This window comes from Petromyzon marinus, chromosome 5, assembly GCF_048934315.1.
Source record: "Petromyzon marinus isolate PM22_M1 ecotype Great Lakes invasive population chromosome 5, UKy_Petmar_22M1.pri1.0, whole genome shotgun sequence".
NCBI lineage: Eukaryota > Metazoa > Chordata > Hyperoartia > Petromyzontiformes > Petromyzontidae > Petromyzon > Petromyzon marinus.
This window is the reverse complement of record NC_133671.1, coordinates 14998854-15014800: the sequence shown is the minus strand read 5'-3', so window position 1 is coordinate 15014800 and position 15947 is coordinate 14998854. Positions and strand designations below refer to the sequence as shown.

The 15947-nt window shown below is 45.3% G+C and overlaps 1 protein-coding gene across 1 annotated transcript in view; it reads left to right on the top strand.

The window, feature by feature from the left end:
* Positions 1 to 7299: 7299 nt before the first annotated feature.
* Positions 7300 to 15947, top strand: part of LOC116939112 (protein phosphatase Slingshot homolog 2-like) — a 59278-nt gene continuing 50630 nt past the window's right edge. Inside the window, exons 1-2 of the mRNA XM_032947072.2 lie at positions 7300 to 7429; positions 11380 to 11491. Of these exons, the coding sequence (XP_032802963.1) occupies positions 11429 to 11491 (63 nt within the window). The 5' untranslated portion in view covers positions 7300 to 7429; positions 11380 to 11428. The remainder of the gene's footprint in view (positions 7430 to 11379; positions 11492 to 15947) is intronic.

Sequence of the window (15947 nt, the reverse complement as noted above, 5' to 3'; positions counted from 1 at the left end):
AAAACATAATAAACCACGATTGATCCACTGCTGGACTCCGTAAGCTGTCGCCATCTCTCACAATCTTGTGACGCAGAAATCCATCTCGTGCCTGCTGCACGCGAGCTGATTTCCTGCTCCAGGTGCGTTCCCCCTTGAGGCCCAAGCAGAAATTATAGCCCATCCTTTAATTATACCGATTTATTTATATGGCCAATGTGAGTCACTTACGCGATAACCCCACCCATTTCAATTGGTTATCACATGAAGCCTTTGGAACGAAGAAAGCGATGCCAACTCAGGTGGTACCCTACTTAGTAAAATATCCAGTCTAGGCTTGTAGACTATTTGGTTGCTACTCAGCGATATTGCAATAAGATGCATCAGCATTGCGCGTTCTCGAGAGAGGCTGACCCCCAGCAGACAAAAAGGGAATTTACACCACTGAGGGCATAAACTGGCATTTTTGATAGATGTGACAATGACTTTTGACAGGATATTCGTCAGATGTTGATCGTCATTATCATCAGCCATGGTCAATTCTCTGCTGGATGACGGCTTCCTAAGCCATCGCCATCAAATGCCTCGTTTGTATGTTGTGCAACATTCCTTAAGGACCCTGTACTCGTTCTCTGCAATGTTGACGTTTTTGTTTTATTGTTCCTGCTGTGCTCTCGCAGTACCACGGATCTCCCTTGTAAAATAACAAAAAAAAACTGTCCAAACGGGATCATCGGCGTAACAAATAAAATTCACTTAAACAATCTCATGGCGATCCTGCGATGTAATAATTATCTAACTGACTGCCTTGGTAGATGTCCTTTCGGATGTGTTCCATTCATTGGCTGCCAGTCCGTGATTATTCTTTACGGTCGGCCACACATATCCTCGTCGATATCATGACCTTTTTTGACAGTATCAACGTATGAAAAGTAAGAATCGGTTTTGCACTTTCTGGCAATAAAACGGCCTTCTTTAGAAGGCTTTCTCTGCTGTAGGCCAATCAGTTTGAAAGAAAATGCATATATTATCAAAGCATGATTGTTTGCATGTTCACCACAAGTACCTGTAGTTAATGAAGACTTGCTTACTTGCAAAAGGTATCTCTTTGCTGTTTGAACATCTTAACACCTGTATTAAAGCTTTCGTGACTGCAGGGATTCATATTCTTGGTTCTTTCGGTAAAGTCACGTAGAACGGAAGCAATAAAATAATAAAAATCTAAAACAATAAAATTCTCACGACGTTTCGACTGCAACACAAGCAATCATCATCAGGTGTGAAAACCACAGCAAGAACATTTGCATTTTTTTCACACCTGATGATGATTGCTTGTGTTGCAGTCGAAACGTCGTGAGAATTTTATTGTTTTACATTTTTATTCTTTTATTGTTTCCCTTCTACGTGACTTTACCGAAAGAACCAAGAATATCTTAACACCTGTTTAATTTCCAGAAAGGGTAACAACTTATTTTTTTTTTTAATACCCCTGTTGAGCGGTGTGTCCAGCTCGCTTATCTTAACAGTTTGAGTGGTGTCATTAACCTGTGCATGCTTTCGCATCCACGCGCTCCTCCTCCTCCCGTGTATCTCCTCTATGCTTCTTTGCACCATTTATAGACGTTCTCATTAGTTGATAGCCCAGAGTACCAGGTATAAGGTAGTTCCACCCATTTGCACTGACATTTATATCTCAATGTAACAAAAAAAAGTTGTTAGCTTTGAAAATGTAGAAACTACTCTCCCATTGCCTCAACGTTTAATGGTAACACCATGAAATGCAGTACTGTACAAGAAATAAGCTTACAATAAAAAAAAACTGCCGCTTTCCATAAGCGCTTACACTTGCCAAAGTAGACTTAAATACGCAGGAAATCACGATAGATTATTTTGGCGGAGTGGAAAAAGTTGTATTTTGGCAAAGAAGTTTGGTCAACTCCCCCCCCCCCCCACGTGATTCGCACAGCCGGGGTTAGGCCTTCATCTAGCAGTGGATTGACAGAGTACTTGTTCATTATACAGGGTATCCAAAAAGTCCCTATTTTATTGAACTGATGGTATATATATATAGGGACTTTACGGGCACCCTATATTGTAGATTATTGTATGTTGTGCCCTATCCATCATATAAGTCGCTTTGTTCAAACGTTAACATGTGTTCTTCACACAACAGTATGTATGCTCAGATATGGTGATTATAATTGCAGTAACTAAAGTCAAATCAGTGCACATAGCCTAAGACATTTAAACATTATATTTTCTGTATTTTATTGCACAGTCTGTCGTCGAAGATACGGAAACACTCAGTCATTTATTTTTTGTGGTCATCTAACAGAGCGGCCCTTCTTGATGAACGCTTTAGGACACTACAAACACAATGCAACAGCGCTAGCTAGCGGTGGACTAGACGTGATGATTAAAATAACAATACTGTATATTACTTATCTAGCGAGGAGAGCCACAATGATTCGTCGGACTCTCTTTCAGGAGGGTCGTGCATTGTGTTTCTTTTATTTAAAGATGTGTTCAGCCAATTAATGATGAGTTGTTTATACGTGACGCCCACGATAAGGGAATTTCACAACATCTGTGTACGGTGATCCACCACAGTGCCGGGTTACAGGCAAGCCACGTGCATAGCCACCGCCAAAAGTAAGAGTTGCAGAAAGTGACTTCCAGGGGCAATTATAACAGAACAGTATATCCATGTTGGATGAATAACACTAATAATTAATTTATGGTCACAAATCACAATACCAAATAATCCTAAGCAGCAGTGCCGGATTATCCTAGGAGCAAAAGTAGCTACATATGTAGGGCCCCGCGCTAAATGCTTTCAAGCTACCAATTCCGGTTCAGTGATTCTGCACTTGCTCTATTACTATAGTACTATACTGCCTTAAACTTTTATGAACGACTGGGTGTTTAAGGTTAGCGATTTGTCGTATTATCTGGCTGTATAGCAAATGAATAAATACAATTACTTTACTATGCAAGTAAAAAAATATATTTTGATATTTATGTTTTTTTTAATTTATGGCCCCTTTATAACATATGCTACAGGCCCCGCACTAGCTTAATCCGTCACTGCTGAGCAGGGTTTAAGTTTTGATGTCGCCCTTAGGGGCCGTCCATAAATGACGCCACGCTATTTTGACCGATTTTTGACCCTCCTCCCGTCGTCACACGGCACCACAAAAAGTCAGATCCCCCACCTTAAATATGACGTCACAAAGCTCTGCCCCCCCCCCCAAAACATATTTCCATGTTGAAAATAAAACATGCTTCAAATCGCTTTAAACTATTGTCATTGTAGTGCGTTTTTAATGCACTCTGATGCTGTTGGAGAAAACACGTATTAAAAAGCAGGCGTTGGAAAGCTGAAATTTAGCATAAAATGAACTTGAAAATATTCAACGTCTAACTAAAACTGCATATGTTCAAAATATTATATTGAAATTCTCTTATACTGTAATTATAAAATAATAAACGTGATTATAACTATAAAACAAATACTTTAAACTTTGTAGTAGAACGAAGCAAAATGGAGAGTACAATTATAACAATCACATATTCATTCCACAGAATGAAAAGCCCTGGTAGAATAATTAGAATCAAAATGTTTAATAACAATCATTCAAAAAAATACAAAATGTATGCTTCTCCATTCTCCCATGGAGAAGCAAAATGCTCCTTCATGCAATAAATCAAAGGTGACCTTAGTAAATTTAAATAATCAAATAGTTAATAATGAAAATGAATACAAATTAGTGTTGTTATAACAGTTATATTTAATTAACATTTATTTAAAATTGCGCATTTTGATGTGACGTCAAATTTCTCAACCCCCTCCTTCCCCCCTCGTCACACATCGTCACAAATATCTGACCTACCCCCCCCACCCCCTCGGTGCGTGACGTCATTTATGGACGGCCCCTTATGGGTCTCACCACAACGCTGTCGAGTCCGTCGGCAACACGCGGCTCCGGTGGCGCGTGCGGTGGCTCTTTGGCTGCCCCCTTGCGGGCAGTCGTTTGAGAAAAGAAAAAAAAGAACCTTCACCGTAAATCTTTAAACAATTTAACGCTAAGATAACTGATTCAATATGCCAGGGGATGGGTCAATATGGCATGTCTTGGTGGCAACAAAATGTGCAGTCAAACTGTACTGTTAAATAATAACCAAGGGTGGCTCACAATTAATAGTCGCAGTTTTTTCCATAACTTTGTGTGTTTTTTTTAAAAGTCAGAATTTGTTTTGTCGTCTGCTGCTTATACCTGCTGCTGTGTTTGTGCACAAGTAGCTCCACGTGCATACTTTTCAACCCATACGGGTGTCCCCGTATTCTTGTACAGGGACAGGTCCATACGGCGTACAGCCGTTTCAATACGGGGCACATTTCTATTGTCTATTTGTTTGGTGTTTCTCCCTTGTGATGAGACTTTGCAGGATTAACGTTGAGATTGATAAGGGGCAAGGGGTGACCAATAAGGTCTGAATTGGTCTGTAATAAGGTAGGGGCACTGATAAGGAGTTGACAGGTATGGGGGTGTGATGGGGACACTCGAGCTATTTTGGTCAAAGACATAAAAAAATGGCTCTTCTTCTTTGAAAGGTTGTCCGACCCCTGCTCTCGACTCCACGGCACATACATTTGTGTGACAACGCGTTATGGGCAATAGAGGGCAGTGCAGCCTCTAACCACCAACCCGCACTGACCCAGCGTCGTGGTGATTCCGGCAGTTTGATTTTATAACCACCACCACCACCACCGTCAACACAACTCTCATCAAGCGATGTGTCGAATATAACGAGCTCGCACATGGGCATGCCAGCGATCTTGCAATTATAACAACAGCCGCCAAGGGTAGGCGGGGACACGCCTGAGAAGGCATCATCCACTGGTGGTTAATGAAATCAGCTCGTGTACAGGAGCTTGATGGATTTTGATTGTCGCATCGGAATAAGAGTTGACGATGGTCTTAGGAAGGGCTTCTCCAGCAGTGGATAGACGATGGCTGATGACAATGATGATGATAGCGTATTGGAACATTGATTCTGAGTGGCGCTGTCCCCCTCTGGCTTTTTGGAGTGACCCTGCCACTTTATTAGACGAGTGTCATGGAATGCACTCCAATAGCAACAAAATCAATAGACATCCTCTCTGCAGTGCATTTTGTAATTGCATTGCTCCCCCCCCCCACTCCTGCAGGAAGGCATACGCAATCCACCACCATTGTAATGTTTAACATATGTTGAACTCATCTCTGTCACGAATGCCCAATTGTGAATGGCCAGTTCGTGCTGTACTGCTGGCTTGTGACCAGATCAAACGGGATGTGCTCCATCTCATCAGAACTCGGAAGCAAAGCAAGTTTCGGCCTGGAAAGTCCTTGGATGAGTGAACACCATTCATACAGCGGGCTGTTTGTTGTAGGCTCTAGGGCAACGTTGTCACCTGAGGGCAGTGTGGGAAAAAAAAATGTTGTAATGCACATCTATGATCCCTGCAGTCATTGACTAGAATGAAGTATGGATTGAGAGGGCCCTCATCCAGCAGTAGATTAACATAAATGATGTGCACATCTATTGGTAGCACGGTTGGCTACGTATGGTGCGAAAGAAGTTCAACATACACACATACGTAACAGTTATGTACTGTATTGTGCTGTGTCCATGCATAAAGAGCGTACATTTTACCAAATGTCTGGTAAAATACTCAATGTGGAGCAATGCTATAGGAATAGTCGTAACAAGCGAGCTAACTACATAACTAAATAGCTCATAGCGGCATTGATTATATCTTTGATTCATTCCACATTGAACATTCCATCAGTTATCGAATTTATGGAACGTCCAATTGTTTTACTGGTAGGAACCTCCTGGTTACACCACCAGCCCACAGGGGATTATTGTGTCCGTCCGTCCGTCGTGCATCCAACAATGGGAGGGGTGGGGCTGGGTGGAGAGGGGAGGGTGGGGAGGGGCTGGGTGGGGAGGGCGGGGCTGGGTGGGGAGGGGAGGGGCTGGGTGGAGAGGGTGGGGCTGGGTAGAGAGGGGAGGGTGGGGAGGGGCTGGGTGGGGAGGGGAGGGTGGGGAGGGGAGGGGCTGGGTGGGGAGGGAGGGGCTGTGTGGGGCTGGGTGGGGAGGGGCTGGTCACCCCGTGGTGCCCTTATAAAACTCAACGTTTAACCTACTCACGCCGGCTTGTGCCCGCCCTCACAGTCGGGCATATTTGCGGAATACACCACGTGGTGCCGCCGTTGACCCTGGCCATTGACCGAGCAACCCAACGTTCCTACTACCAGCTCCCTCCGCAGGAATGTGTTCTTGAAGTCATCTTAAGGTGTGTTCCAGATCTCTACTGCTGCTGGAAGACATCGACTGGCATGTCCCAGGCAACAATAAAAACACCGGAAGACCCTCACATCCTGTCTACCAGGTAGAGTAGAATTAATCCGGTTGTTTGCTGTCGTTGTTTGTACACCCCGAACCGGTAGAGAAGATAATTATGTCGGATCCGGATCCAGCTGTCGCCGGTTCACCCCCCCCCCCCAATCTCACCCCTCCTCCTTAACCCAACCCCTCCCATCACTCCCCCAACACTCCCCCAACACCCCCACCCCTTCCCCACCCCTCCCAACCCCCCCACCCCCCAACCTTTCCCAACCCCCCCCCTACCCAACTCCCCCAACCCCACCCTTACCCAACCCCCCAACCCCACCCCTACCCAACCCCACCCTTACCCAACCCCCCCCAACCCTACCCCTACCCAACCCCCCCAACCCCACCCCTACCCAACCCTCCCAACACCCCCACCCCCCAGCTTTGATAATCTGGAGCCAGAAGCGCCCGGGGTCACGTGACCGCGTGGGGGGGAGAGTAGGAGGAGTTAGGCGGGGGGGCGGGCTGGGGGGGATTAGGGGGTGGGGGCCAAGGCACTGGGTGGTTACCCGGGATCACGTGACCGCGTGGGGGGGGAGGTAGTGGATTTGGGGGGTGGGGGCCAAGGCACACCGGGTGGTTACCCGGGATCACGTGACCGCGTGGGGGGAGGAAGGGGGGGGCGGATTTGGGGGGTGGGGTGGCTAAGGCACCGGGTGGTTACCCGGGATCACGTGACCGTGTGGGGGGAGGAAGGGGGGGGATTTGGGGGGTGGGGGGCTAAGGCACCGGGTGGTTACCCGGGATCACGTGACCGCGTGGGGGGAGGTAGAGGGGGGGGGATTTGGGGGGTGGGGGGCTAAGGCACCGGGTGGTTACCCGGGATCACGTGACCGCGTGGGGGGAGGTAGGGGGGGGGGGATTTGGGGGGTGGGGGGCTAAGGCACCGGGTGATTACCCGGGATCCGGGTTCCGCGAGCGGCTCCACCACCACCACCGCCGCCGCCGTCGATCGATCGCTGCAGCCGCCACCGCCGGTGTTGTGAGCGCGCACGCGGCGCCGCAGGTAAATGGCAACCGCGACAACTCCCGCCGCCGCCGTCACCGTCACCGCTAGCCGGCTAGCCGTCCGTCGTTCATCGTTCGCCGCCGCCGCAGTCGTTTGCCGTTGTGTCATTTCGCGACCCATTGTCGCCACTGGAATGTTGTTGGCGCGCGATTTTGTCGTCTCTGGCGTGAGACGTCGGCTCGTGCGGCGGCTGCCGGCGATGTTGTTGAGTGGACACACATACACACAATACACACGCGCGCGCACGCTGTGTGTGTTGTGTGTGTATGGTGTGTATGTGTGTCTTTGCACAGACAAGCGTGCCCGCTCACGGCACTTGCCCCCACAGTCTGCTAAGGCTATACGGGAGTTGGTGGTGTGGGGTTGGGGGGACCGGGGATCTTTGTCTTTGCACTGACAGCTGTGGCTCATCGCGCCCCGCGTTGCTCCAGCCACGTGTAAAAAAAACAAAACCCGCACGCGTGTTTGTGTGACATTCGGGCGGATCGTAAGTACAAGCACCGGGAGGGGGGGGGGAAGACAAAGGCGGCCGGGCGTGGTGGCGTGGGACTCGCCGCAGCGTCTCGTAAGGGCCGCACGCTAGCAGCACTTGGCCCCAGCTGTCTGTCCGAGGCTTCACAGCCCTTGTTCAATCCACTGCTGGATGAGAGCCTCCACCACGTTTGCCTGAGCGAGTTGTTCAGCCCCATGCTTGCCAGTGCCGGTTTGTGAAGGCGGGGAGCATAGGCAGTAGAGTACAACAGTGGATTTTGCTGCATGTTTGCTGTGCTTGGTCTCCGCCGTTCACTGCGTAGCACTGACACCGCGACCCGCCTATGACAACCTGTGTGTGTGCTGATCGCCCATACAAACACTGTCCAGGATCAAGCCTTCGCTGCTTAGCATCTTGACATGCGCCGCGGTGGCTAGGAGATGTTAACTACCTCGCCTGGTATACAGGAGGTCGTGGGTTTCAACCCCGACCCTGACTTTGCCTGCTGTATATTTGGAGTTTGCGTCTCTCTCAGCATCATCACGGTGGCTAGGAGATGTTAACTACCTCGCTTGGTATACAGGAGGTCGTGGGTTTTAATCCCGACCGTGACTTTGCCTGCTGTATATTTGGAGTTTGCGTCTCTCTCAGCATCATCACGGTGGCTAGGAGATGTTAACTACCTCGCTTGGTATACAGGAGGTCGTGGGTTTCCATCCCGACCCTGACTTGGCCTGCTGTATATTTGGAGTTTGCGGTGTCTCTCTCTCATCATCATCACGGTGGCTGAGATGTTAACTGCCTCGCCTGGTATACAGGAGGTCATGGGTTTCAATCCCGACCCTGACTTTATCTGCTGTATATTTGGAGTTTGCGTCTCTCTCTAATCATTACCATCACGGTGGCTGATATGTTAACTACCTCGCCTGGTATACAGGAGGTCGTGGGTTTCAATCCCGACCCTGACTTTGCCTGCTGTATATTTGGAGTTTGCGTCTCTCTCAGCATCATCACGGTGGCTAGGAGATGTTAACTACCTCGCTTGGTATACAGGAGGTCGTGGGTTTCCATCCCGACCCTGACTTGGCCTGCTGTATATTTGGAGTTTGCGGTGTCTCTCTCTCATCATCATCACGGTGGCTGAGATGTTAACTGCCTCGCCTGGTATACAGGAGGTCATGGGTTTCAATCCCGACCCTGACTTTATCTGCTGTATATTTGGAGTTTGCGTCTCTCTCTAATCATTACCATCACGGTGGCTGATATGTTAACTACCTCGCCTGGTATACAGGAGGTCGTGGGTTTCAATCCCGACCCTGACTTTGCCTGCTGTATATTTGGAGTTTGCGTTTCTCTCTAATCATTACCATCACGGTGGCTGAGATGTTAACTACCTCGCCTGGTATACAGGAGTTCTTGGGTTTCAATCCCGACCCTGACTTTGCCTGCTGTATATTTGGAGTTTGCGTCTCTCTCTCATCATCATCACGGTGGCTGAGATGTTAACTACCTCGCCTGGTATACAGGAGGTCGTGGGTTTCAATCCCGACCCTGACTTTATCTGCTGTATATTTGGAGTTTGCGTCTCTCTCTAATCATTACCATCACGGTGGCTGATATGTTAACTACCTCGCCTGGTATACAGGAGGTCGTGGGTTTCAATCCCGACCCTGACTTTGCCTGCTGTATATTTTGGAGTTTGCGTCTCTCTCTAATCATTACCATCACGGTGGCTGAGATGTTAACTACCTCGCCTGGTATACAGGAGGTCGTGGGTTTCAATCCTGACCCTGACTTTGCCTGTTGTATATTTGGAGTTTGCGTCTCTCTCTAATCATTACCATCACGGTGGCTGAGATGTTAACTACCTCGCCTGGTATACAGGAGTTCTTGGGTTTCAATCAAGACCCTGACTTTGCCTGCTGTATATTTGGAGTTTGCGTGTCTCTCATCATCATCACGGTTGCTGAGATGTTAACTACCTCGCTTAGTATACAGGAGGTCGTGGGTTTCAATCCAGACCCTGACTTTGCCTGCTGTATATTTGGAGTTTGTGTGTGTCTCTCTCTCTCTCCCCGTGGTCGCGTGGATTTTTCTCTGGGTCCTCCGGTTTGTTTCCTCCCAAACACATTTAGAGTCAACAAGCGCTTAGGAGTATTTGGTTGCTATAAATTAACCACGCGATAAGCCACTTAGTTGAGCGATTGTGTTTGTGGCCAGGCCGCGTCTGAAAAAGAGCCACAGTGTGTGTGTGTGTAAGCTCGGTGGGGCCATACATACCTGGTAAAAAAAAATAATACAAAAAATAGTTTACAGATCGGCCACGTGTTTTCGGGTGACTTGGTCCTTGGCTGTATGATACAAACACCCGTTACATGTGTGCACACATGTAACGGGTGTTTGTATCATACAGCCAAGGACCAAGTGTGCACACATGTAACACACACGTGTGTGTGTGTGTGTTTGTACGTGTGTGTACGTGCGAGGGGTGTTTTGTGATGACGGGGAGTGGTGGTGCATCGGTTGTTTTGTTATTTTCGCTGCTTTCTGGCTTGCTCGTTTCCCGGTTTCGGATAACACTGTACGGTAGTTAACGCCGCGTGCACCACATGACCAGGTGGGAGGAGGGGGGGGGGGTCCCCCTTTTGGTTTCCTCCCCTACGTTGACTCGGCCATAAATGAGCGCGGCTTCGCGCCATCACTGGGGGAGATAAAGACGGCCGGGCCATGTGATTTGACGCACCGCGATTGCGCGTGCCTTGTCGGCCCTTCATAAGTGCTCTCCAATAACAGCACCTGGCTTGACAATCTCCACAGCTGCATGGCATGGCATGGCTGGATCGGCGTATACTGCATGTTGCGTTCACGCGAGAAAGTTTTTATTCCGTCTATTTTAGAATCATTTAATCGCATTGTGCATCGCGTTGCGTGTACACGAAAGCTCCACTCGGCAGGGTGGTCCAGGTGTTTCGTGACCCTCGTTTAATTCTCTAAAAGCGGAATATTTTCAAAGTAAGGTTGGTTTAAAACAGAAATAAATATGCAAAGGAACAACATTTTTCGGAGTCATTTCATTTGGGGGGGGGGGGGGTCACAAGACATGTGGACCTCCGCCCCATCCTTTTTTCTATAAAGATGAGACTCCTTTTTTAAATGAGAGAGTTGTTTGAAATTGTGTAATCATACAATGTTGAACACGCAAACAAGGAAGCATTATGTAATATTGATTCTTAGTTGTTTGATAATTTTTCAAATGGCGTGTGTTCGTCTCCCTGGCATTTGTTAACTCGTATGAAGTTGACCCGTTTTTTTTGGCCAGAGCTATTTAAAACCAAGGTATTGAAAAAGAGACTTCAGCTCTCAATGGGCTCATAACTGCTCCATTCAATTATTATTACTGTGGTGGTGGTGGTGGTGCCTGCTGCTGGTGCTGATCTCGTTATGTGTATTGTTGTCCCGGCATGTGTACCCTCAGGCTGTGTGCAGCAGCAGCAGTAATATACCCCGCCGTGTGCCCAGGGTTAATGGCGCTTGTGACGGTCCAGCGGTCTCCCACCCCGAGCACCACGTCCAGTCCCAGTGTATCGGTGAGCGATGACCATGTCGGTGTGTGCACAACGTACCACGCTTACAATCCAACGTGACAGCCACACGGCCTGCAGAATCGCAGATGATCAATGATTTTCATATGCGATGAAGAAGGGACTTTGCCTGAAATGTCACCTATTATATAATTTTCCTTTTAAGGGGGCGTGATTGACAAATGTACATTTAAAAAAAATAATTTTCAGAGACAGTCCATGGTGATCATGTACAATCCTTGATGATTGTGGACAATGTGTGATGCTTGTATTCACTCCTATCATGATGCGTAAATACATAATGGTTGTAGACAATCCTTAACAATTGCAGACAATATATGATTGTGGACACTCCATGAAAATAGTAGGCAATCCTGTGCCTAACCACAGGCACTGGCCATGAGTGTACATTCATGAACCCCAATGAAAAAACATGGTGAGTGATACAAGTGAACAATTAATGATTCAAATGAACAACCTGATCACGGATCCAGGTCCAGGTCCGTTTCAACACATTACATAAAATCCGTGATCTGGTTCCGTCTGTAAAAGATGTGATTCCGGACATACAGTACCCTGGTGTCTACAAACTAAGTTGCCTCTGTGGTAGTAGTTACATTGGAGAAACCAAACGACATGTCTCGGACCGCATTTGTGAACACAAAGCAGACCTTAAACACGGTAGGACCAACACCTCGGCCGTGGCAGATCACTGTTATAATTCAGTAGGCTCACATGACATTGACTTCTCCAAGACAGAGGTTCTTTGCAAGCCATCTGGCTACCATGAGAGATTCGTTCATGAGGCTATCCACATATACAAACACAGAGACAATTTCAACCGAGAAGATGGATTCTGGCTTAGCAATCATTGGAAGGATTTGATAAACCATTTCGGGTCTTAATTGATTGTTCACACTTACGGTGGCTTTCAGACAGCATACATTATTTTTTCGTCTCCCCCCTCCTCTTTTCCAAACATAGATGGACTCGTCCATCTAAACAAACTGTCAAATCGCTATCCGTGGTGCTAACGTTTAAAAATAAATAAATGGAAACCGCCACTTCTTTCAAATGTTCTTGCTGTTGGTTTTCACACCTGATGATAACTGCTTGTGTTGCAGTCGAAACGTCGTGAGAATTTTATTGTTTTATATATATTTTATTATTTTATTGTTTCCCTTCAACGTGACTTTACCGAAAGAACCAACAATATAAGATCTGGGAGTCTTAATATCTGCGTGCATTATTGGAACCTTATGGTGGTAACTCGGCTCTCGCATAATGTCCGTGATGCAGTCATTTTTAGTCTGTTGATGATCGTCGCTGCGACAATTGACTCATCTCGACGAGCTGTACACAATGCACTATTCAAAGTTGAATTTTTCGATAACAGATTTTTTTTTTATGTTAATGTTTGGCGTTTCGACATCGCGGAGTAGCACTGATTTCGGATTGATTGGTACCCCAGTCGCGGAGTGAAGTACACCCCTGGAACAAGAATAGTGTCCCAGAAATAAGATATCTAATTGCCTCGGCCATTTTGTGTTATGTGGTACTCGCCATATATACCTGTGGGTAAGAGAAATATCCTGAACATTGCTGGCAAATTCATTGTATTGTTCGCTATTATCTGGATTTGATGCGACCCTTACCGACCCCAAAGTGGTCTGCCAGAAGTATGGCCATTCGTCCTATGCTGATATGAGGAGAATCTGGAACTGACATAAAATGCTGCCTCTTATCTGTGTTCTTCCTTATTTGTTTGAAATTACAAAAAAAAATGGGAATATGCAAGGGATAAGCATTAAAGGTTCTGCTCATAGGGCCTCCAATCTCAACACACAAATTGATTTATTTTTCATTATAACAAAAATTGTCATTTTAAAATGTTTGTCAATCAACTGCTGGGTGACAGCCTTCCCCGTGCTGTGTCAGTCATGGGTTTATTTCACCGTACTTCAGGGCTGTGCCCAGGCCTAGGTGTCACTTTCGACTGATTTTAGCCATGGCTGGGAATCAGACCCAGGCATCCAACTTAGCAGGTTCACAGTGCAGCAAGCCAGCTGCTACACAACCACTCATCATATGCAGTACATTGTCACTTTGTTATTTTGATTACTGATGTCGTGTTATTGTGTGTGTTCAATATTATTTAAAAGTCTAAACAAATAAATACTTGTCAATATGTTCCACAAAGGTTGCATACATTTGAGAGTATTTTACAGACAAGCTTCAACTACCATCTCCATTTGTTGTAGGTAGGCACTGTATTTTGTGTATTTTCTTACATGTACATGTATTCACGTGCGTCAGTTGGCCTTAGTAACGGCTAAACTATTACTTGTGTTACTTTTGTTGTCCATAGATACATTGGGCGTTATTTGTTTTATTTTTGTTAAAGCATGGGCGTTTTTTTTCCAGCAAACACAATTGTTCTTTTAAATGACTGTTCAGATTAAAGACATACTCACATGAGGCAAAATGAAAAACACCCTTGTCAAACTCTTTACTTTGGATATCAGTAAATTGAACTTTATCAAAGGAGTAAGGAATCGCTCAACAAATGTTGGGTAAGCTGTTTGAAGTAGCTATTCAGTACACCATTGGGAATATGTTTAAAAACAAAGCTTGTTACAAAAGCCTTGTTTTAACTACAGTAATATTTTTGAGTTTGGTTATTATTTACACTGGTCAGTAATGATAGTTCATTGCTGTCAGGTATCCTATAGATATTCATTAGAGCCTCGGTTACACGTGTCGCTTTACTGGTTGGATATGGTGCTCGTGAATGCAAAGTCATCTATTTTGTTTCCCCCATGAAATATGTGAAATCCAACTTTGGGTTGACAATGAGCTGTAAGTTATTCAAATGTCAGTGTCGGTTGACAGTTCATATAATGAATAATTAATGTTGAGAGGTAAAATAAATTAAAGTTTCGAGTTTATATTGTTTAACCAGGTAAGAACGCAAGATATTAGGATAAGTTTAATTTGCAAGTGTGACTTGGGTCACAAAAAATATTTGGGCCTGTTATATGCTTCTGTGCATTCAGCATGTATAAGCAAGGAGACATCACGGTGATAGACTCCGCTACTCCTGACACAGTTATCTGGCTTGGCCACCTGAATGTGAAATTGTAGTTTTTTCTCTCTACATCTACATCAGCCATACGAAAGAAGGAGCTCACAAAGAAATACAGCTGAAGAAAGCTTCTTTCGTATAATCAATCGAGAAATCTTAAAACAAATAAGGAAGTTTAAACATTGCACGTGCTAAACCACCAACCAGTGAGCAAAACTGAGTGCATTGATAAGCCTTCTTATTTCCTTTCACATGCTCTGCACAGCACAGGGTGGGTGGGCGGGGATAAATTATATCTGCGCAGTTTTCCGAATTTATTTATTTTTTGACCACAAATGTCAACACGCATGATACAGTAATTGTATTATTTATTAAGGAATCACTTTCGTGATTGTTTGCTGTTGTAAGTTGCTGACACGCCCATTCTGGACATATGCGAAAAAGAGCTTTGTAGCTCATCGGTTTCCTCCTGCAGTCAAAATAAATATTCTGATGGTTTAAAAGGAAAAACGAACTCACAAATAAGCCCCCCTTTTTTAACTGTATTAATGTGTTTTTTTTTGTAATTGAAAAAGTAGGAAAACAAAGTCTGCCCAAAAATGTGGTATGCATGTATAAATAAAGTGCTCGTAGTCATAAGGCTGGGGTTTTTTTTTAGTTGTCAAGGAAAACTGGCAGCGGGAGGCGTGCTTTCAAGGCCCTTGGTCTTAAATGCTAAACAGCCGCCTCGATGCCTTTTATTACATTTCTGCCCGACGCTACTGACAATTGGCGCAGAAGCAATCGTTCTACTGTAACTAATGGGAATATACAGATTTTCTATGGTTATTGGATAGGGTTAAAGATAACCAACTGCCACTTAAATTGAACATGGACTGGGCAGGGTTCTGTAAATATTTTTTTTTTTACAGTCAAGGCATGATTATTTTGATCATGAGTCAAGATTTTTTTTTTAATGACCTGTCAGTTGTAAATGCCACGAGGCACATGTGATTACATAGTTTCTAAACAATTAATCCAAAAAATATTGTGAAATCAGAAGTACAGTATATTATATCAACAGGCCTTTAATGCAAACAGTTAGTGCTTTGTTTTCCACCCGGCCCATTTAATATTTTCGACAGTGTTTATACATTGCTGGCATGCTTAACTGGTTATGCCTGATGGAATAATTTCTGTCAAGCTCTATTCACTCGGTTTAACACGTAGGCTTACGCGACCAGTATTATTCATAATAAAGGTTTTTTTGGGTTAGATCGCATTATTATTATTATCTATTCACTCAGATAATAATTAAACGAAGGAAGGTGTTGTTTTGAATATTACACTTTACTTATAACACCACACAGTATTTGTATTTACAGAGTATTTTGAATA